Genomic DNA, 24,104 nt, shown 5'->3' with positions numbered 1-24,104 from the left:
ATTTGCGGTGCACTATGACGTGACGCGTGGTGTAGGTTTGTCGTGGTTGAGCTTGGGAGGGGTCCTCTCTGCCTCTTGGACCACAATGTTTGTTTCCTTGCTAGATTAGGGAAGTTTTCAGCTACAATTTGTTCAAATATCTCTTCTAGACCTCTGTTTTTTCTCCACCCCCTCGGGATGCCGATGATTCTAACATTGGATTGTTTCATTGAGTCAGTATCTCCGTAACCTACATTCACAGTGCATGGATTTTTTAAGACCATCTCTATTTTCATTTTTTCCTCTATTAACCCATCCTCCAATTCACTAACCCTTTCCTCTGCTTCTGCGACCCTGGCTGTCAGAGCCTCTAGTTTTGCCTGCATTTGGCTCATAAATTTTTAATTTCTGTCAGATTCGCTCTCATTTCTGTCCTTAGGGATTCTATATTCTCAGTAACCTTTTCGTTAATAGTTTTCAATTCTACTCATCATTTTGACCATCGTTACTCTGAATTCCATTTCTGATAATTTGGTTACATCCATATCCATTATTTCTGTGGCAGAGGCCACAGTCTCACTGTGTTTTCTTTGCTGGGGGCTTCTCCTTCTTGTCATTCTGATGAAGAGAGGTTGCGGGGTTTCCAGAGCCCAAATTATTGACTGGGTCCCAGGCCGTGCCCCTTGTTTTATAGGGATCTTAGGGATGTGGGCTTCTTCTTTAAAGATTTTATTTATTTATTTATGTGGCAGCCAACCAGAGAGAGGGAACAGAAGCAGGGAGTGGGAGAGGAAGAAGTAGGCTTCAGCGGAGGAGCCCGATAGGGACTCCTTTCCGGAACGCCGGGATCACGCCTAAGCCGAAGACAGGCGCCAATGACTCCGCCCACCCCAGCGCCTGGTTGTGGGCTTCTTGATTTTTCAGCCTGCCTTCTGTGTTCTGGGAGGGGCCTGCCGCGCCGATACCAGGCAGCCCTGTTTGGGTAGAGTCTCCGTGTCCCCTGCGAGGGGAATGGGATGGGCACTCCCTGAGCCGGTATTTCCAGGCTTTTGTTCTCTGGCGGCTTTCCTGGCGGTTTGCTGTGCCTCTTCTGAGAGTCAGAGCAGCAGCGGCCGAAGTTTCAGCCTCATGTCACAGAGCAGAGGGATTGCGGCCCGTCTCTACTAATGTTCTGGCCACTTTAACTCTGTTTCTGTTGGTGCTGCTCAACCCTGCAGCGTCCGGGGATGTCAGCCCCACACCCGGCGTCCCAGCCCTCACTTCCAGGGCCGGCGCGTCTCTGTCCCTTTGTGCTTCTAATGCCGCCAGCCGCCAGCCGCCAGACCGCCAGCGCCAGCCGCCGCAGCGGCTCCCGCATCTCCCGGTTTCAGTCTGGATCCAGTGAGCGCACCGGGATTCCGGTGTTCCGCGAGATGCCTGGTAGGCCTAGCGCAGCCGCGGCTCACGGTCTCAGTCTGCTGTTTTGCGGGTGCCGATCGTGAGCCCCGCCCGCTCTCCGTGCAAGTGGCTACCGCCTCGGCGCCCGAAGCCTGGCGGCTCCCCCCCTTCCGTTTATCTTCCGATATCTGTGCACAGTTTCATGGCTCCCCGCTTCGTACCTCAATACTCAGCGCTGGAGATGTTCATTTGTAGAGATCCAGATGCGTCTTCCTGCGTCTCAGGCTGGTTCCGTGGTTGTTTAGGCTGGTCTGGTACCTATCCAGCTCGACTCAGAGGACCGGCTGAAAACGGTGTCTCCTACTCCTCCGCCATCTTAAGTCCTCCCCCTGTTCTTTCTTTTGGAGCAAATTTCTCTGTCTCATCATTTGGTCCAGAAAAGAAAGGAAGAAAGAAAAATAAAAACAGTAACAACAACAATAATAGCAACAACAACCACAACAAAAACTTCAGGAAATGTTTCTGGTGTATGCTGTGTACACTCTGTTGTTGCATTTTGGCTGCTCTTTCCCACTGGTCCTTCCTCTACAGAGCTCCTCCTTGCTTGTAGTGGGCAGTGTTTGGACCTTTAACTAGGTGTGCTTTGGCTTGTTTTTTTTTAAGATAAGCCCAGAAAAAAAAAAAAAAAAAAAGCAAAGTCCTGATGCAATATAAGAGAAAAGTAAAAGGAACAAAAATGCAAACAGACAAACAAAAAACTATAAGCCTGATTCCAAAGAATAAGAAAGAATAAAAAAAAAAAAGGAAGGAAAAAAAGAAAGAAAGAAAGAAAGAAAGAAAGAAAGAAAGAAAGAAAGAAAGAAAAAGAAAAAAAGAGCCTGATTTGAAAAATAAGAGAAGGAAACAAACAAACCAACAAATGAATAATTATAAGACTGATACCAAAATAAAAGACAAAGAGGAAAAAAATAAAAGAGGGAAAAATAAAAAATAAGAATAAAAAATAAGGAATTAAAAAAATTTTAAAATTAGGGGAAAAAAATAAAGAAGCAAGCCTAGTCCTATTTCCACCAGAAGCTAATTTTTTGGGGAGCATTCTTTAATCAGTAGTCTTGGTAGATGTAGGGGCCTGGGCTGGCTCACAAGCAGAGTTGCCCTTATAAAGATGCCCCTGCCAGGCACAGGGGAGTGCGCTTTAGGGTAGGGGACTCCAGCCTCCATTGGAGGTGCCGTGTTTCTCTCTGAAGTCTGACTGTGCTGGTGGCTGGAAGGAGGGAGAGGTTGTGGAGGAGGAATATGGGTACCCTTACTCTTTCATCCTCAGGGAGGGGAACTCCTGGCCACGGCTGTTCAGGAGGCCCTCCCAGAAGAGTGAATGATTTCCTGCGCCCTGGGCTTTTGTCATTTCCCTGCCCTTAACCTGTTTGTGCCCTTGCCGTTGGTGTGCCCGTGCCACACATCTCCTGTGTTTTATCTTTGGCCGGTGGCTGGGAATCAAAACTCCAAGTTTTAAAGGGCCTGGGAAGGCCCACTTGTTGGCCCACTCCCCTCCTCCAGAGGCGAGCCTTGCAGTGCACCCAGCACCGTCCTGTCCCAGAAAAGCAGTCGCACAGTTCACAAGGAGGCTAGAGTTTATTTTGAGGCACAGTGGAAAGCCGCAACCAGGTTCTCTGTGTTTGTGCGCGACTCAGTCCCCTTCTCCGTTGGGTCCCAGAAAAGCAGTTGCACAGAGGCTTGAATCTGTTGTTGGCAGACAGCGAAAAGCAGCAGCCATGTTATCCGCAGTCTGCCTGTGTCTCTGCTCTCTGCCCAGTTCCGTCCCAGAAAAGCAGCCGCTCATTGTGCACATGGTGGTTTAAGCCTATTGTGGCTCACAGTAAAAAGCTCCTATAAGGTTTTCTGCCCTCTGCGCACAGCTCTGTCCTTGCTGTTGAGTTCCAGCTGGCCTTTTGTCCTTGGACAGGCGAAATACACTCTTCCAAATGTACTCTGGAAGGGGAGAGCTCTCTCCCTGCGCGACCCAGGGGAGCTTCTCACTGCAGCTTGTTGTGCCATACCTACCTGCTATGCCCGCTCTCTCCTGCTCTCTCCCTCTCCCTGACTGCGCTGTGAAAGGGTTCCTTCCCCTTCCTGGTCCCGCTGCTTTCCTCTCCCCCAATTCATGGCTCCAAACCTCACATCTGCCACAATGTCTCTCTCCAACCGTGCAGATTGTTTTCTTAATCCTCGGATCATATTCCTAGTTGTTCAAAATACTTGGCTGTTGATCTAGCTGCGTTTGAGGGATGAGGCAAGCTCAGGTTCCCCCTACTACTCTGCCATCTCCTACATGAATTCTTATTGCATAAGCCAATAACATTTCTGTCACTTTTCAAGCCTGCTTTTAATTTTTCCTCTGATGAGAATGGAGCAGAATTTTGAGATCCATGGTCATCTCCCCATATATTCATCCTCACCTGCAGCCAAATTATTCTAATCCTCAAAAGTATTTTTCCAGGAGAGAGATTTTCATCTTTAAAGATTTGTCTTCCTTTGCCATAAAAGATTACTTGAAAGAATTTTCTGGAAGCTGTTTTATCTCCTTTGGTCTTCATTCATTCCACACATATTTTAGTTTGCATGTACTCTGTGCCTAATCCTCTGTTAGGCACTAGCAATCTATGGTGAACTTGATGAATAAAGTCCTTGATCACAAGAAGCATTCATTCTAGTGGAGAGAGAGGGCAGAGGGAGAGGCGGTGAACAAGTTAAACATACGTAACTCCATAATTTCATTTAGAGATAAGTGCTATGAAACAGGCTGTTGAGGTAGCACTTGAGGGTGAAGTGTTTGATAGGTGTCAGGGAAGGCTTCTTCAAAGAGATGATAATTAAACTGAGACCTGACTGCCCAGAAGGAAGCAGCTTTGCAGAGTTCTGGGAGGAAAGCATTCTAGGCAAAACATTTTCGCTTGATAATTGGTGACTTTAGTTTTCTATTTCTTGAGTCAACTTTAAATAATTTATGATTTCTCAGAAAATCATTTATTCATCAAGAATTAAAAACAAGTGCTCAGATCCTTCATAGATAATGATGGGTTCCACCACCAGGCAACTCACTAAGACTTGCTCAGGTGATAGCGAAGGGAGAAGGACATCAAGAATGGATGGAGAAGAGGGAGACAGTGAGTGGGAGTGGCAGCCCTGATGAACTGCTCCAATGGAGCCTCCGGTCATCCAATTACCATCTCTTTTCTTAATTTCTCCTCAAGAAGAAAGACGTGGGAACCACAGAGGAGCTGCTTCTGATCATGCAAGGAGAAATACATGAGGTGCAAGGGGCCGACTATGGTGGCCATGGAGGTGAATTCTCAGATCTCCTCAAGAGAACCTACCGTGGGGAGCATAGTAGACGGAAGGCCTCCAGTTGCCACCCCAACAAATGCTGACACTACACTCCCTTCTAGACATTCTGCTTTTAATCCTAGTTAGAGAGTCTGATTCTGTTTTTCGTGTTTGGCTGTTGACTGCTTTTAAGCCCGTAACCATTTGTTTTCCCTTCTTGCCCCACATATTATCAGGAAGACGGCATACTCTCTCCTTTGGTGATGAGGGAAGGTTTAGACCGCATGCTCTGGTCTGCCCTTATCTTGACCCACCCCTTAATCCCAATGAAGGTCAAGAACAGTCAAAAACCTGTTCTCTCAAGCCATTTTTGATCCCATTTGCAAGCATGCCTGCTCTCCCCAGGAAGCCTCATTATGTTAATAATAAATCTTTTCATACCTTCTTGGTATACATGTGACATCATGGGTCCACATTTGATTGGATTTTGGGTGAGAAATCCATCCCATCTCAACAGGGTGTGTGACAACAGCAGTTCCTGCAGCAAGCAGCATTTCTCAGCAATGACCACAACCACTGGGGGGTCTTTTCTTGCTCTGGCTTTCTAATTTGCCCTGCTGCCAGCTGGTGAGTGCATACTTTGAGCTGCTGCTTGCTGGCCAGCATGCTTTTGAAGCTATGCTGTCAAGCTTATACTTTGAGCTACTGCCTAGTGTTGCATTTGCTGAGTCCTGTGGAGTCTCTGTTACAGATTTAACTGTCCTAAGTCAGAAGCTTTGATAACTTCCATTTGGGGAGAGGATATAAAATTGGAGTCCTCCTTAACTTGTCCCTGAATTGTGCATCTTGGCCCAAAACTACCTGTATATCTCAGATTGAATCATGCATTTCGATTCCAGGATAAGCCATGGCTGAGGCTAGGATCAGGGAAATGATTCTTATTCTGTGACAATGACTGTGTTTGCCATTCTATAGAGAACTCAGGAGAAAGACTGATACTCTCTTTAATGTACTGGTCATTTGGATGGTTGCTTGTGTGGAGGAAGAACAGTCACCATGTGGTATGTGAGGTCCACACTCCTAAAACAGATACATAGGGTCCTCGCTAGGACCCTGTGTAATACTAAGCAGCTGCTGCCACCTACGCCTCTGTCATCAACAAAGATCCTGTTTCTCAGGGTTACAGGGAAGAATACCCATGGCTTAGCCAAGGTGTTAATTCAAACTTAAGTCAGGGGGTTTTTAAACCCTACAGAGCTGCCATTGTAATGAGTGAGGCCCCTAACCCTAATAATACAGAGTTGAGACTCCGGAGGAAGAAACCTACAAATATAAACAGAGTAAAGAGAACTCCTTCAAAGTATAGCCAATTACTACCAAAAAAAGATATCCACAATTTGACCTAATTAAAAATCCAAAATTACTAAAAAAGTTTATCCAACAGAAAACAATACCCAACACGCTTTTGTGCCTGAATAATGTAGGTTCTAAATTAACATCTGCTGAGATGCACCAAATGGCAGACTTTTCTGGACTTAAAAGTAGGGCTCAAGATATAGTTATACCTCTGGATTCTACTAAATTTAGACAAGGTTTCCTATTCATGGGGATCTCACTAAATTGAAATAAAGCACATCTTATACTCTTATGGGAGTTGCCAAATATAAAACAGAGCAAAGTTAAGTATTTTTCAGCTTAACCACCAGAACTATTGCCTTATGTAAATTTCCCGTGGTTATATAGCTCCTTGTCCTAAAATATCTCCTGGGCATGGAGATATCAGGCATGGACGCTCTGACCTAGCAAGTAATAAATTAAATCATATTAAATTTTTGCTACTTATAATTGCCCTGACAAAATAACTTTTACCCTTACTTGAAATACTTTATATGGCACAATATAAATTAGAACAGGGCTTTTAAGGATTGAAACCCATTATAAAAGACTTATGTAGAGAAAGGATGGTTATTCCCACTGTTTCTACATTTAATAGTCCCATTTGGCTTACTCTCAAACCTGGCAAGAATGAATGGCTTTCCATGGTGGATTACAACAAACTGAATGCTGTGGGAATACCCATTAAGGCACCTGTACCAATATCATTGAAATTAAAAACTAAAGGCAATTAGTAACTGGAAAATATTTTCGTTTGATAGATTTGACTAGTGCATTCTGTTTCATGCCTATTTCAACAGCTTTTAGTTGTGGTTTACCTTCACCTTTGAAGGGACACAATATCGCCTTACTAGCCTTGAGCTATCTTTTCACGTGATGCTTTAATAGCCCTGCCATTGCACACAATCCCTGCAGACAAATTCTTTTTTTTTTAAAGATGTGTTTCCTACATTTTTTTACTCTTCCTTGTGGTTTTTCCTTTCCCCTCAGAGTTCACTTTAACATTTTGTAGGACTGGTTTAGTGGTCATGAACTTCTATAGTTTTTGTCTAAGGAACTCTTTATCTCTCCTTCTATTCTGAATGATAGCCTTCCTGGATAGAGTATTCTTGGTTGCAGGTTTTTGTCTTTCAGCACTATGAATATATTTTGCCTCGCTCTCTTTTGTCCCGCAAAGTTTCTGCTGAAAAATCTGCTGGTAGCCTTATGGGGTTTTCCTTGTTTGTAACTGTCTTTTTTCTTGCTGATTTTATTTTATTTATTTTATTTTTTATTTTTTAAAAATTATACATGTTCCTCTGTATTTCTTTATTCTCTTTGTTTTTTTGTTTCAAATTTTTCTTTTCTTTTCTTTTTAAACATTTTTTATTATATTATGTTAGTCACCATATAGTACATCATTAGTTTTTGATGAAGTGTTCCATGATTCATTGTTTGCCTATAACACCCAGTGCTCCATGCAATACGTGCCCTCCTTAATACCCATCATCTTGCTGATTTTATCTCTACGCCTTGCCATTTTAATTACTATGTGTCTTGGTGTGGATGTCTTTGGGTTGATTTTGTTGGGGGATGTTTATGCCTTCTGCATCTGGATATCTATTTCCTTCCTCAGATTTGGGAAGCTTTCAGCTATTATTTCTTCAAATAAATGTTCTGCCCTGTTTCCCCTCTTTTCTTCTCCTGGGATTCCCGTAATGTGAATGTTTTTATTCCTGAAGATGTTGTTGAAGTCCCTTAATCTAGTCACATTTTTAATTATTCTTTTATCTTTCTCCTCTTCAGCTTGATTGCTTTCCATTCTTTTGTCTTCTAGGTTGCTGATCCGTTCTTCTGCTTCCTTTAGTGTATTTTTAATTTCAGTTATTGAGTTCTTCGTTGCTGATTGGTTCTTTTTGTTATTTTCTATCTCTTTGTTGAGGGTCTCACTGAGGTCCTCCACTCTTTTCTCAAGTCCAGTGACTATCTTTATGACCATTGCTTTAAATTCTCTAAGAGGCGTATTAGTTATCTCCACTTTGTTTAGCTCTCTTGCTGTGATTTTTGTCCTATTCTTTCCTTTGGGACCCATTCCGCTGTTTCCTCATTTTGTTTAATTCTCCATGTTTGTTTCTCTGTGTTAGCAAGGACAGGTACATCCCTTGCTTTTGAAAGTAGTGGCCTAATGAAGAAGTCCTGTAGTGTCCTGCAGTGCGATGTCCCCTGTTCATCATAACCTGGCACATCAGGGGTGTCTCCTATGTGTGTCGCATGTACCCTACTATTGTGGCTGAATTGCATTTGCCTTCAATACAGTCATCTGTGATGCCTCTCTTTGCCTGTTGTGAGCAAGTGTTGGTCCCTGTGTTGTTAGTGGGCCATTCTGGGGTACAATGCTGTCAGCTCTTTTTCTATTTGTGATTTATTAAGAATATATTCTATTACGGTCTTATTTTCTTTCTCATATTTTAGGTCACTTTGATAGCTTTTATTCTTTATTTAAAACAGTTTTCATTGTATTCTTTTGAAATTCAATTCTTCCTAGTCTTGTTGTTTTATTGTATAGGATGTTTTAATTTGACAATTAATTTTTATTTATAATTGATTAGCTTAAAATATTCATTGCTTTATCTTTTTCCTCTTTTTAAAATCCCAATTATTTTATTCTTTAAACTTTTTAGAGATTTTCCATTTTATTCATATGTTTATACACATGATCTCCAGTCTTAAAAATCATCCAGCAACATGGCTTTTATTTTCCCCATTTTACAGTGTGGTAGTTGATACTCTGAGAGGGAAGGGCTTGTGAAGGTGACAGCGCTAGACTGTCAGGATCATATTTAACATAGTCACCTTTTAAAAACATTTTTTTCATATGTTTTCTTTAATTCCTGGACCTTCCCCCATTATGTCAACTGAACATTCTGTGCCCAAATATCAGGTAGGGACATTGCAATTAAAATGATTATAAAAGGAATTTTCCTCTTGGCTTTTGTGTTTCAAAAGCTGAAGGATTAAGGAGAGTGGAAATGACTCAAGGACAGGTGAAAAATAAAAGAAAATAAGCAGGATAAGAGGACCTAAGTTTTTCCTTCTGCTCCCAAACTCTCAACCCCATGAGGAAATGATTATACTGACTCAAAGACTTGAAAAGGAAGTTAGGAGATTGTAAATATGGAGGAATTCTTCTGAGAGGGTCCTATACCTGCTACGTAGGGGTGGAGTTGGCAAGATTCTCCAAATGTGTTTTCGTATTTGAAGCAGATGGGAACTGTGGCTTGACATTTCAGGGGTAGAGGCATAGGATAGTTAGGATTAGGATAGAAAATGGCTTACCATGTCCTGAGATAGCCTTCCAAAGATTTATAACACTCAGCATGTTGAAGAAGCAGCAAAGTCATGCAAACTCTTTTGTGGCATGAAAGATACAGAGCAATTTGTATATTATGGAAGTGCTCTGAGGATGGGAACAAGGGATAACTCAATGACACCTTTTATGGACTGGTGATAGAGATCAGTTGGGTTGATGGACATATCAACAATGTCACCACTAAATCCCATCATCTCTCTTCTTGAAGTCATAGAACAAATTATAGAACATCTGTTCTCTGTGAAGTTATTTTGTTACAGCTACATTCAAGATGCACTTACTTTATTTTGCACAATTACACTACATTTCCATCTTTTTAAAAAAGATTTTATTTATTTATTTGACAGAGAGAGACAGCAAGAGAGAAAACACAAGCAAGGGGAGTGTGAGAGGGAGAAGCAGGCTTCTCGCCAAGCGGGGAGCCCTATACGGAGCTCGATCCCAGGACCCTGGGATCACGACCTGGGCTGAAGGCAGACGCTTAACGGCTGAGCCACCCAGGCGCCCCTACATTTCCATCTTTGATACTCCTCCTCTGTACTGGAACAATCAAAGAGGTGATACAGGATAGAATGAAATCTCCAAGGATGACTTTGCACCTTTTATCATCTGGGATCTCAGAACAGCAGAATACAGCGGATGCTGAAACATAAAAGTGCCATAATAAAATGATTGGTTTGCTTAAGAAACAGTGATTTTGGCAAAGCGGTTTTGCACTGTATCATGTGAGGTTACATTGCCTACTTTCTTCCTTGCTCCCCCTCCTGACTCCACCTTCAACCTAGTTCACCTGTATGAAATGTCACCTGATCATCTGATTGAGATCCTATTAATATCACCACCGGATGTGGTGAAAGCATGATCAGCGTCAGGATCCAACATCTGAAAGGACGGCCTCAGCTTTGAGCCCTGCTCCCTCAGGCTGCTTAACCACAAAGACATCCAAAACGTCTGCTACAGCCTCTGATCAGCTTCTGTCAATCCCAGAATCTAGCACTGTGTCTGATTAGGAAAGAAAAAATGCATTGGGGGGGGTGTCCTTTCCTTTTGCAGTGTGTCTTTTGCCTGCTAGATCCCCTCTCTGCATTCTCCATAATCTGATTATAAAATTCCAGATGAGGTTTCTTGATTCTACATTCCTGATTTAGATGGGCTGATAAGCTGGGTCAAAACCAAGAACGTGTTATAGCAGGGTAAAATGTAAAGACCTAGATTAAAATTTTTTTAAAAATCATTTAACAAACAAAATGTTGGTAGAGTTGGGGGAGAGAATATGAAAGAGATGTGCTTGGAACCAGAATGAGAAAATCAAAGCATTCATCACAGGAGTAATTCCTCATTTACTTATTATTGTTAGTTCTCTTCTGTGTCTCCAGCACTTAGGACAGTCCTGGCAAATATTGCGCTATCACTAAATAAACATTGAATGAATAAATGACACACTGAGTGAACACTCCATCCCTGCCAGCTGAAGCAGACTGACTATTTGTCAGAAATGATGTAGAAGGATTTCTGCTCTAGGTGGAGTCTAAACCTTGGCCTCTAAGATTCCTTGCAAGATTGTATGACTCCAGTCATGTCAGCTTATTCATTCTAGATCATTTCTCTAACTGGAACCCCCCCCCCCACATAATTGAACACTGTAGTGTGGAGTGGTTATTAGTAATATATTGAATTCTTGAACATTTCCTTAAAATAGATAGATGTGGATATTTCCTAAAGAGGGGCCTACAGGTAAAACCTTTTCTTAACCTGGTGACAGTAGGGAATAGGGTCAAGCATGGGAAAGATATTGAACTTCCAAGTAGCCATCTTTTTCTCACAAAACCACTTGGAAATGTTTGAGGAGTCATTTTCACTGTGAATTCATGGTATAGGAGATCATCAAATAAAGCACTCACGTTTTTCCAGCATGGTACAACTCGAAAGCTTTGTGGAGTTGGTCAAAAGGCAACTGATGGGTTACTAATGGGTCTATATTAATTTTATTTTGCAGGTAATCAGTCACTAGTTGGGGAATACAGTCTCTGGTTTTATAATCTGCAAAACAAAAAGACTACTGTAATAAGATTTGAGAAATGCCAAACCAACCAAAAGAAAAAAAAAATATGTCATGGAGATTTTTCTTCTGAAAATTTGACACTGAACATGGAAAATAAATCATTTATACATCAGAAACCGTTGACTGCTGTTACTAAGTGTGCTGCTCCAGAAATTCTGTTACCCAGAATTCCTTTGGAGGAAAACTGGGTCAATATTCACATGTTACCGAGTTGAAAAATGGTCCTTTTAAACTAGAAGTCTCTAGTTCAGCTCCTGGGCTTACAATGGCATAAATATTTCCTCCTCTGTGTATTCACACACATAGAGATGGCATTGGAAACTTACTATCAGAGGAATGGGGACAGATGGAAATGTTCATTGACTAAAGCTGTTGGTCAATATTTCTCATAAATAAGGGCTCTTCTGGAAAGATAGGAGGAGATGCCAAAACACCAGGTTGGTGTTATATATTTATAAAGAATTATATGTACAGGTATATATATATAATTATATATATATTATTTATATAGTGTTATATAATTAAGAAGCTTTGCTGCTAAAAGAGCACAACAAACTCACCAGCATGGAACTGAGGTTGACCAAATTATTTGGAACATTGGAAAAACCCAAAAACTATTTTGCAGGAGATAAAAATTGTATTTGAACTTAAAAAACCTATTTAATTAAATTAACTGAAATTGATTTGTAAAATTTTCCAACTCATTGGAGAAGTCTTTTATACCATTATAGCTCTGTTTCCTCAAGGAGAGGAATTTTCAATTCTATGTTTCTACAAGGTCAAAAGGGATTTCATGAGAGCAACCAACCAGTCCCTCCTATTCATTGACCTACCTCCTAAGCATACACCCTTCAGCGTCCGTCCAGAGAAAATCTTTGACGCATCCAGGGAAAGCTTTGAATTTGATGGAGCCACCCCAACGATCAGACAGACACCATGGCTCAGGTGGCAGGAATCCCAAGCAGCAAGCTGAAAATGACAATCATGACCGTAAGCACCTTCCCACGAATAAGTAACAACTACCACCAGAGGGAGAAGGAATCACGTTCCTAAATCTTGAACCTCTTCCTGGCCAGATGCTACCTCAACCTCAGCTCCGACACTGTCAGTGACGGGATCTCGCTAGAGAACCAGGAGAGTTCAGTGGGGAAGAGCACAGACTGTGCTAGCTGTATGACCTTAGTTAAGTTACTTAACCTCCCTAGGCCTCAGTTTCTTCATTTGTAAAAAGAATAATAATACTACCTGCTTCATAGAGTGGTTATGAGGATTAAGTGATTTATCATTCTTAAAACATTTAGAACACTATCTGACATATAGTGAGGACCTTATATTTGTTAAATAAAATTGCCCACTGCCTTTGCCAGACCTTCTCCCTGGCCATGGTTCTCTGTCTAACCCATTTGTATTAAAACCAAACAAATCTACACATATGGGTGTATGAGGCTTTATTGTTTTTTTTTTAATTCAGTTTTGTAGGGCTGTATAGTGTACTTCTTCACATCTGTTTATTTTACTTCAAAAGGTTGACTGAACCTTTCTGTCTTTCTCCTTTCCTCTGTTTTGCCTTATTTTCTCTTTCCTGTTACCTATATCACTACCTTTATTTTTCAATCAAGCACATTAGGTACACACTGAAACATATTAAATGTCTATATTCTGTCCTCCAAACTGGAAAATCCAAGAGTGTGGTACCTATTTTATTCACCCTTGTATCCCTAGAACCTAGCACCTTGGTGCATCGGAATTCGTTGTTCACATGAATGAGTGGTTCTAATACAGGAGCCATAGTTGTCTTGTGAATTAAATAAGGTCTATACTTCAATATAAAAGCATATATGCAGAGCTAGGAATAAAGAAAGGGAGTAGTGATATTGTGGCCTTTTGGATGTTTTTTAAATTAATTAATTTTTTGCCTTTTGAATGTTTAAACTTTGTGTGCTACAATGATCTATTTTTAAGTATATCTTGCTTTTATTTTTAAAATAAACATTTTGGAGAGAATTTACATTCTGTTTTTACATTTGGGGTCCACGGGTCCAAAACCTATGTTCAGGAGAGTTTGTACCTATCTACATGAGAATATTTAGTATGTCCCTCCCCCACATTAAGCATCTAATCACTGTGCCCCAAGCCCACGTACCATGACATCAGGGAGTCCAATGGCCTCAAAGGCAAAGTCAACACCAACTCCTGTCATTTCCATGACCACCTGCTGGACAGGCTTCTTGAGTTTTCGAGGGTTGAGACAATCGGTGACCCCTAACGCTCTGGCCCGGGGAAACTTCTCCTCATTGATGTCAACCCCAATGATTCTAGCAGCACCAGATGCTTTACAGCCCATGACAATGGCTGATCCGATTCCACCAAGTCCATAGACCACGCAGGTAGAACCACAAGTGACCTGCAAATTCACAAGGCGTGTCTGTATTAGGAAGCCAACCTGGGCACGTATGTAATTAAGAAAACAAACAAACAAAAACAGCCATTGAAACTTTTCAAACTGTATATAACAGTTGAACATGTAGACTGGCTGACGTAATTTTGATGCTTTTCAGGCAAATCACTATGACACATACTAACACAGGTACCGTCCTCACCTTGGCTGAGTGCACAGCAGCCCCGTAACCAGTGGGCACCTCACAGCTTATGGCACTGACTTTATCCATAGGAGCAGCAGCGTCAATTTTCGCCACTGCAATCTCAAGGACGACGGTATATTCAGTGAATGTGCTTGTGCGGNAAGAGTGATGAATCTTTTTTCCTTTGCAGGTAAATCTGCTGGTCCCGTCCAGCATTAATCCAGAAGAAGACAGAGCACTGTTCCGCAGTGACATAGACGCAGGTGCGGGGCGGCACACACACATGGAGTTGTAAAGACACAAGTGAGCACCTTCAGTTACAGGTCAGTGCTTATACTGTATCAGCAATTTAACAAAAGAGTAAGGGGTAAATTACTAACTCTTGCTTCTCACAGAAGTTTCCCTTGGGATGCAAGCAGGAACTGCATTCTCTACACTGAGGAATAATGAGTGTGAGGACTTTATCTCCTATATATAAAAAATAATAATACAAGCATTAGTTTAAAATATTCCTGGAACCGAAATACAATACCGTGTTTATGAAAGTTTCATTGGATCGTTGGAAAACTTGCTGCGGGCAGGTTATGACGGCCAGGATACTACATTGCCCATTGTTGTTGTTTCTTTCTTTTTAAGTTTTTATTTAAATTCCAGTTAGTTAACATACAGTGTTATATTAGTTTCAGGTGTACAATATACTGATGCAACACCTCCATACTACACCCAGTGCTCATCACAGCAAGTGTGCTCCTTAATCCCCACCCCCTACGTCACCCATCCCGCTGCCCGCCTCCCCTCTGGTAACCATCAGCTTGTTCTCTATAGTTAAGTGTCTGCTTCTTGGTTTGCCTTCCTCTCTGTCTTTTTTTTTTTCCTTTCCCTTTGCTTGTTTATTTTGTTTCTTAAATTCCACATATAATTTAAATCCTATGATATTTGTCTGTCTTTGATTGACTTATTTCACTTAGCATAATACCCCCTAGCTCCATCCATGTCATTGCAAAGGGCAAGATTTCATTCTTTTTGATGGCTGAGCAATATTCCAGAGTGTGTGTGTGTGTGTGTGTGTGTGTGTGCGCGTGTATACCACCTCTTTATCCATTCACTTGGGCTGTTTCCATAGCTTGGCTATTGTTGATAATACTGCTATAAATATTGGGGTGCACATGTCCCTTTGAATTAGTATTTTTGGATCCTTCAGATAAATACCTAGTAGTACACAATTGCTGGATCATAGAGTAGTTTTATTTTTAACTTTTTGAGGAAACTCTGTCCTGTCTTTCAGAGTGGCTGCACCAGTTTGCATTGCCACCAACAGTGCAAGAGGGTTTCTCTTTTTTCTACATCCTCACCAACACCCGTTGTTTTCTGGGTTGCTCATTGCTGTTTTGAAGGAGAAACTGTATAACCTGGTTTTAGAAACTACATTATTCTTTTGGGCAAATAATGGAAATTTGGGGGTATTTCTTATGGGGTGGGTAGTTGTAGGTCTGCTTTCCCCTGCTCTGGAAGTAGAATAGTGAAACTAAGAATAAACCTTGGAGATGTTATCTAGTTTAACCATTTTGTTTTCCATTGGCCTCTGCAGAGAGAGTTCTGGAGAGAATATTGATTATATTTGGATCCAGTCATTAACTAGCCCTCCTGGGCCTTAGGGTGACAGGCTGGACAGGGTCTGCGAAGAAAATTAATTAACAAAGTCATCACAGACTTACAAAGGCCTGTCAGAAGTCTACAACATTGTTCCTGGTGGCTCTTACAATTTTCCTAACAAAGAAACAGCCCCCTCTTTGGCCTCTTGCCGGGTTTAGATGACATTAAAATCTGTTGTAAATTTAAATAAGGCACATCTTAACTTCATTGGCCCTTAAAATTTTCAAAGATCTTGGATCTCAAATTCAGGAGAACTTTTGCTCTCTTATCCTTTCCCTCCAAATGTTCATTGTTTTCCACAAAATTTTCACTGGAATTGTTTCTGGCTAAAGAGGACTTAGAGCATATATCTCACCTGTGTGCGTTATGTTCTCGGAGACGTAGAGACCATGCCTTTTACCTTTGTCCCCCTGCTATGCCTAGTGTCGGATGCATGGTAGCCGCTCCATAATTGTTTGCTAGATGAATTCCCTGGTAAGAGCTTCACAAGTGTCCTAACCGTGCACTCTCTTAAATCTCTTTGTGTGCCTGGCTCCAAGCTGTGGGGTTCTGTAGTACCTTAATCCATGTGATTGCCCTTATTCGTTCTGTTCATTCCAGACGTGCTAAGAATAGCTATGGCAACATCTTTTTTGATAGTCTGGGGAAGAGCATCTACTTGCTTTCTTTGATTCTTTGAATATCATTATCATCCTGTCAATGAAAATTCAAATTCTATATTCCAGTTGATTAGAACGTTCACTTGTCAAACATTCTAAGGCATTCTAGCCCTGGGACAGGCAGTGTGCTAAGCATGTAGAGGGTGCAGGTACATAAAAGAAACAGTCTCAATAGTTTTCAATCTATCTAGAAGTACACTGGTCCTGTCTCAAATCTCTTTTAGCTATGGACATATGCTTGGCTCAGCTACTACCCTTCTGGATTGTTAGAGAAGACAGTAGGGAAACTGTGTGAATCTTGGAGTCACTGGATACAGTTAATATAATGATATGTGATTATTAGAAGAGTCTAGAGGCAAACCAATTTTTTCTCCTGTAAATATATGTTAATGCATTTTAAGTTCCTCTAACTCTGTGCCAGGGTTCTCTTTGGGAGGCTGTTTGTGGGAGGGGTTTCATGGCCCCACTTCCTACCTGGTTTCACTGAGCTCACTCCTTTGCCAATACTCTCCACAATCCCAGCTCCTTCATGGCCTGGGATGTAAGGAAAGACTGCTGAGAGTAATCCTTTTATTGCATGATCATCACTACCGCAGATCCCTGTAGATGTCACCTGCATAGGAATTAAGTGACCAAAGATCAATTGGTTTGGAATTTTTCTTTTTTTTTAAACTGAGACTGATTATTAAAAAAATTTTTTACATGAATTATGTCATTTGATCCCTATACCAATGCTCAGAGGAATACAGGGCATGTCTTATCATTTCCAATTTAGAGATGAGGAAAGGGAGATTCAAAGACTGAGAATGACTTGTCCAAAGTCACATGACACATGTTCAGATCTGGAAATAAATTTAGGTTTTTTGAAATCTACTCTGTACATTGATGTCATCAAATAGTTTTGAAATATGAGGGACAGTTGCATACAGGGAAGGACTTTTTTGCCCACATTATCAATAGCACCGCCATTGAGAAATAAAGAATTTTAGGCCCATATTGTGGAATATTTTCCCATGCTCTGGGAAAATCTGTTTTAATATTTTAAACTTGTACGTTGAAAACATTCTTTAAATTAATAATGTAAAAATGTGTTTCAGTTTAAATTAACCATTGCAAAATTTAGTTGTCAATTAGAAGTTTTGAAACTTTTTACTTAATGGCCTGAGTTTTCTTGTCTGTTAATAGGCCTGACCCAACAACAGTGATCATAAAAATGAAACATTTAATGTACCATAACCCCTAAGTTATTGCTCTGCCTGGAATACAGCCAGAAAAGCATGTATCCGAGCATACTGACTAGTTTTCCAGTATGTGTAGTGGGAATGGCAGCATTTATAACTGGAACACTGGGAACAACCATGGTATATGATTGTGGAAAATGGCTAAGAAGATATCTCATGAGAAATATGCAGTGCTAAAATGGCTTCAAGATGTTATAAAAGGGTAGAAGTGTCATTTTGGGTAAGCAGCAGGCTGGAATCTCCTTATTGGGTTTGTTCCATTTATCAGATAAGAATATGTGGTAATTTTTGGGAAGTTGTCCATGGCATAAGCTGGAGGTGGAATTTTCTGTGCTTCTGAACAGATCCAATCCTTAAGCTTGATTTTGTCCAGGGTTCAGTGTGGTATTGCTCAAGCTTTTGCTGATGCAACTTCCCCCTTGTTGGATTGTGGATTTTTTATCTAGGGTTTAGCCTTTGTGGTGAAGGAGCATATCGGTGTAAGGTCAGAGAATATTGGCTAATTAACTAGGAAACATTTCAACAGATGGTGACCCAGTACACAATAAGCACTAATTAAAAGCTGTTTGGCTGGATGATAAGTAGAAAAATATAGCTTCAGAATAGCAGTCAGTTACTAAACTTCTTCCTCTGTCTACGTTCTTATCACTTTTCACTTCGTTCTTTACCATCTCTCACGGGTGAAATAAAATCTTTAGCGTAACACTAGACATGGAGTTGATAATTTATTTAGTGCTAGTTCCCATATTCTCCTATTTTGTCTTTCACAGCCCATCTGTCTTTTTCTGCTTTCCTCCTTCCCCTCACTGTCTTTCCCTCTGTCATCTTTCCAATTCCCTTCATTTCTTTTCTCCTGTAACCATCCTCTAATACTTCTACTTTGATTAGATATACTATGGACTAGAAGCATATGGCTTTTGGTATTTGTTGTGTTCATTAAATCAAGTGTTGAATTTCCTGGTCAAATTAGAAGGTAGGTGAAGTTAACGTTTAATAAGACTTAAAGCAATAATACTCCTAATACTGAGTATTTAATGATTTTGTAAAATTTGAAATGTATTGATTGAGAGGTGATTTGAGAGTGGCAAGGAGCCTTTGACAGGTCAATGTTTTCCTATCCCTGGTGTAAGTTCTGTTCAATAATTGTTACTCTTCCAAGTCGCTAAGACTATCATGGAATCCTACCTGCTCATTCCTAGAAATTGAAATTTACCACCAAGTGAACTTTTTCAGACAAACTCTGAGATTATTATAATGTATGAGCCCAAAATAATAGAGATGGAAAATTAGTCTGTTAGTCACTGTGTATTCATTTGTTGATATCAACTTTGTGTCATAGAAGTAGGGAGAAATGAACTTCTTATCCCCTTTCCCTCAAAAATGAAAAAAAAAAGTTACCACTTAAAATACCCTCTAGGTCACATTGTGAGGTATATAGGCCTAAGATGATATGTAATTTAAATAAAAATTTCAATATTGAAAAAATAATTATGGTGGATGAGTGAACTACCAGTATTTTACAAGTATTAAGACTATCTTAAACATTCATTACCTGTATTCATTTATCTGTTTAAAAATTTCTTAGTAAAAGCTAAGAAAAGTGGACAAACCCCAAATGCAAATTTTATACATTTTATATATATAATTTATAATATATAATTTTTATATGAAACAAAACAGGATTTCCTTACATTAAGCTTCACAGGTAAAAGTTAGAAGACTTAAATTTACCTTAATACGAACTTCCCCAGCCTTTGGTGGTTCAACTTGTACTTCCTCAATTGAAAGAGTAGAATTTGCTGCCCAGGCAACGGCTGCCCGGCATGTAATTGTCTGTTGACACAACGACAATAAAATGACATCACTTAGTGAAAAAATTTGTTTTATTCTGATCATACAAATGACACTTATTTGTTATAATTAGTAAAAATACAAAAATCAAAAAGCAACAGAAGAATAATCATCGCAATTTCAGATACAACCTGAATTTTAGCATGTTTCCTTCCAGTCTCTTGAAACAATTTTGATATAGTTGAGATTGTGTCCATATGCAGTTTTGTATTCTGCTTTTTTGCTAGTAATGGCCACCATGTAGTGATCAGTTATCATCTACTTGTAAGCAAGCATTTTCTCATGACTTCAAATGCTTTGTAATCAGAATTTTAAATGGCTGCTTTATATTTCATCATGTATATCCCAATTTGCTTAACAACTATCTAGACATGTAATTATTTCCATTGTTTTGACTGGTCTAAAGTATACTGCGATAAACAACTTTGTTCATAATTTTGACTTGCCTGGTTTCCTAAAGTAACAATTACTTTGGAGAAGATAGAGACATTGGTAGGGCTAAATTTATCTCCAAATTTCTTTACAGAAATGTTGAATAATTTGGCTCAATTCCTAGAAGTATGAAAGAATATCTGTATCATCATTTATTCCACCCTCATTGGCATTGACAGTAGTCATTAAAACCGAAGTATCTAATAGGTACAAAAAACTAGCAATTTTTTTTCACTAGTATTTTTTGAATGCTAATCATGTTGAATATTTTCTATGTTTATGTTAGTCATATGTATTTTCCTATTTTGTGGAGTGTTTGGTCATATAGTTAATATAAGTATCTACTGGTATCTTGGTGTTTTTCTTATTAATTATTTGATCTCTTTATACATGAAAGGAGTGAGCTATTGTCTGTCAGCTTGTCGTACATGATTTTCCCTGGTTGATATTTGAACCTTAATTTTTATGAAGTTACATGCATGTGCGTGTGCACACACACACACACACACATTTTAAAATTTTGGCCAATTGAAATATCTTTTCCTTTGTTATTTATTCCATTTTTATACTTTGGAAATTCCATATAGAGACTAAATATTTATCTTCTTTCTAGATTTTTATAGTTTGATTTTTAAATATTCAACTTGTAAATCCAACTTAAAATTACTTTTTTATGTGATGTGCACTTATAGACTCTAAATGAATTGTCCTAGCATGAACTCTGATTGTTTCTCTCATTTCTGCTTAAATGAGCCCCTTTACTACAGAAGTTCTTACATTTACAAGTTAGGTGCTCTTTGGAAGCTGTTTCTATCGTCCCATTTCTCTTACTCTCAGTTCCTGCAGCAACATCTTGATGATTTGAATACTTTAACTTTTTGATATATCTTAATGTCTGCTGGGACTAGTACCCTTTATAATTTTATGTATGTTCCATTTGCAAGTTTACTGCACTAGTAATTGTAAGATATATTGAGCCCACTAAATCTATTATGTCTTCAAGAAATTTAGACACCATTAGAGGAGGTAATATGTCTTATACTACAAAGAAAAGGGACAAATTTCAGAAGAGAAATTCAAATAAAATGATACCAAAAAAAAAAAAAAAACAACCCAAAACAAAACATTACATCTGGGATGCCTGGATAGCTCAGTTGGTTAAGTGTTCACCTCTTGGTTTTGGCTCAGGTCATGATCTCATGGGTTGTGGGATTGAGCCCCGAATTGGGCTTCTCACTCAGCTGGGAGTGTGCTTGAGAGATTCTCTCCTTCTGCCCTTCCCCCCCAAAATTAAATAAATGTTTCAAAAAAAAGGAAAAAACATTACTTTCTTCAGGATGAAGTGATTCTGCTTTTATCTACAGAACTCAAGTAAAAATTCATGAAAAAACTTTTGTAATTTCAAAATGATACACACTCAAGGCAAAAAACTTGGAAAACTCAGACAAAGGTAAAGGGGAAAAACTGCAAGTCTGGCACCTAGCTATTACTATTTGTAACATTTTTGGGTAGGTCTTTCCAATTGATATTCTATGTGTGTTTGTGTAATCATACTAAGAATACTGTTTTATAGTCTGCTCTTGCACTTTGCTTTATAAATGTTTTCCAAGGAATTTAAAATGATCACTTAGGACTCTATTGACTAATATATCATAATTTATTTAATCAGTTTCCTAGCATTTGACACATCTGCTTCCAGTGTTATACTCTTTTTTTTTTTTCTTTTTTGGAGAGAGAGAGCGAGCATGAGTGTTGGGATGAGCAGAAGGAGAGGGACAAGCAGCCTCCATGTGGAGTGCAGAGCCCAACCCACCCCAAGATCACGACCTGAGATGAAATGAGTCGGAGGCTTAACTGACTGAGCCATCCAGACGTCCCTCCGGTGTTACACTCTTTAAAACAATGCCACAGTGAACTTATTTATAAGAACAACATGATTATTTCCTTTGAATAAATTTCTGGGTCAAATGATAGGCATATTTTTAAGACATTTGATACAATATTGTCAAACTATCACCTAAGAAATTCCTAGAGTTATTTTCCCACCAGTGATGTTTGAGTTTCCGCAGGTGGGAAACATTAAGAATTGTCACTAAAAATCTTTGCTAGTCTGATTGGAGAAAATGGTGTCTTAATTGTGTTTCAGTGTATGCTTTTTAGATAACTAATGAAAATGATATAGATCTATTTTAAAGGTATCACTTACTTTGCCTGAAGTGTCCATGATGAATTTTCTTTCCTTGGTGCCTTCAGGTATACCCGAGAGAGCTGCACTTTTTTGACTCTGCTCCTGGACAACCTAGACAGAGTATTTATACTGTTTGCATACCAAAAGTCATTAAGCATAATTACATAATCACAAATCCACATGGGGAAAACCAGACAGGTAAAGTGGTTGGCAAATATGTGAAGGTGAAGGACAGACAAAAACATGGGAGAATGATTAGGGAGGGAGGGCGTTCAAACAAGGATGCTGAATAAGGAGAGCTTGAAAGGTAGCAATGCTGAGAAAGCAATAAAAGGGCTGTTAAAATGTGAATCAAGTGACAGAAAATAAGAGGAAGATCAATTACTAATTAGTTAGCAACAAGAATTTCTGGAATGTCAGTTACATGAGAGGTACTGCTAGATCCAGGCAATGTAAGTATAACACAGGGTCTCTGGGGTCAAAAAAGACAGAAAAGCACAAATAATGATATAAAGTACTACAAAGAAGCTGAAGACAGAGTAACAAAGAAGATAAATTCATCGTGAACAATTAGAGTTTTATTTAGGTAACACTTGAGCTGCATCTAGAAGAAAGAATTTATATAAAATAAAATAATGAGTAGCATATTCAAAACGGGGGTTTGAGCTTAATCGAGGAAAAGTGAAATGGCATAGGCTTTGGGTAATGCTAATAATGATGGTGATTCTGCTGTTCCTGATAATGATAAGGGTGACAATGATCATCATGTTTATCTTTTAATATTTGTTTACTGCAGTGTTTCTCTACATCAGAGAGCAAAGAATCCATTGTGGGAAGTTGTTAACAATTTGTAACTCTGGGCCCCACCCTTGCTATTCTGGCTTCTGCTAGATAAGGATACCAAGGCAAATAGTAGACAAGAAAGCATCAAGGCACCACTCATTAAATTTCCAGAGTAAGAGTGTGAGTTCTTTGGTTGGCTACTCAGGCTGCCCCTGATTCACATCTCTTAGACATTATTTGTCCAGAGCTTCCTTGGAGGAGGCCAATGAAGCAGTTTCTTTGCTGAGAACATATTACCTTCACAGTTCACAGCTACTATAAGGTGAGAGTAATTTGGGTAGGAGTGGATGTGAGAGTAATTTGGGACAAGCTTCAATAATTAGTAGCTCTCTAGGTTTGGAGTTTTTTCTGGCAATGGAACTCTCTTAACCCTTTAGTTAGTTGTTTATAAGTTTCATTTGAAGGGTTTTTTATCTCCTAATAATTCAGAGATGTTCTCAGGGTCCTGACCCTAACACTGCTTCTATTTTATCATGCCGTGTAGGGACTTGCCATCCCCCAGAGGATATTTTGAAGCTCTTGCTGTAAGACTTAGACCAGAAACTGGGCTAGGGTGGAGAGGCCCAGCTTCTTTGCTCTGAAACCTGGCCAGGAGAATGTTCTCAGGAGGCATGTCAGGTGACTATGCTTTATATAGGGAGGTATCCCCTTTATGGGCAAGATGGTACAAGAATGGAGGTTCTTGGATGGGGTTGAAAGAATTTAGGATTGTTCATTCTTCTCTCTTCTTAAATAACCTTGCTCTACAATACCCTGGTCATGAAGCTTTCTGCATCCATGCACTACTCTTGGAAACTACACGTTGCTCCTATTCAGCAATGCTTGAATGCTCAATATTGTCTGAGAAGATTGACTATGATTTGAAGTGAACGAATGTTCTGATGTGAATGATTTTTTTCAGAAGGGCCAGTTTGGGCTTGTCTCTCCCATAGCATCTTGCTAAAGGCTAAAACATTAGGAAGTTTTTTTTCTTCCAAGTTGCCTAAATTTAGAGCTTTAGTGGGGCATGTGGTCTGAAGCCTGAGATGACAGGTGATAATTGACCATTTAATTGCTCTTCTATAAATCTATCTTCCAAATCAAGGATGGTGGGATCTTCAGTGCTTCTCAATCCCCTCCACTCAGTGAGTTCCACAGTTCTGGCATATCAGTGAACCATTTCCCTTCTG

The 24,104-nt window shown here is 39.7% G+C and overlaps 1 protein-coding gene across 1 annotated transcript; it reads right to left on the bottom strand.

The window, feature by feature from the left end:
* Positions 1-9,896: 9,896 nt before the first annotated feature.
* LOC103677924 (alcohol dehydrogenase 1-like) lies at positions 9,897-22,128 on the bottom strand. The gene is made up of 9 exons (XM_008707192.2): positions 22,111-22,128; positions 19,353-19,454; positions 16,855-16,993; positions 14,449-14,536; positions 14,087-14,306; positions 13,630-13,890; positions 12,320-12,455; positions 11,326-11,464; positions 9,897-10,066 (listed from the first exon to the last, which is right to left on the bottom strand). Exons 1-9 carry the CDS (start codon positions 22,126-22,128, stop codon positions 10,042-10,044), a joined length of 1,128 nt encoding a protein of 375 aa, XP_008705414.2. The 3' UTR covers positions 9,897-10,041.
* Positions 22,129-24,104: the final 1,976 nt, after the last annotated feature.

This window comes from Ursus maritimus, unplaced genomic scaffold (assembly GCF_017311325.1).
Source record: "Ursus maritimus isolate PB19 unplaced genomic scaffold, ASM1731132v1 scaffold_8, whole genome shotgun sequence".
Classification (NCBI taxonomy): domain Eukaryota; kingdom Metazoa; phylum Chordata; class Mammalia; order Carnivora; family Ursidae; genus Ursus; species Ursus maritimus.
This window is presented reverse-complemented; position numbering and strand designations above follow the sequence as displayed.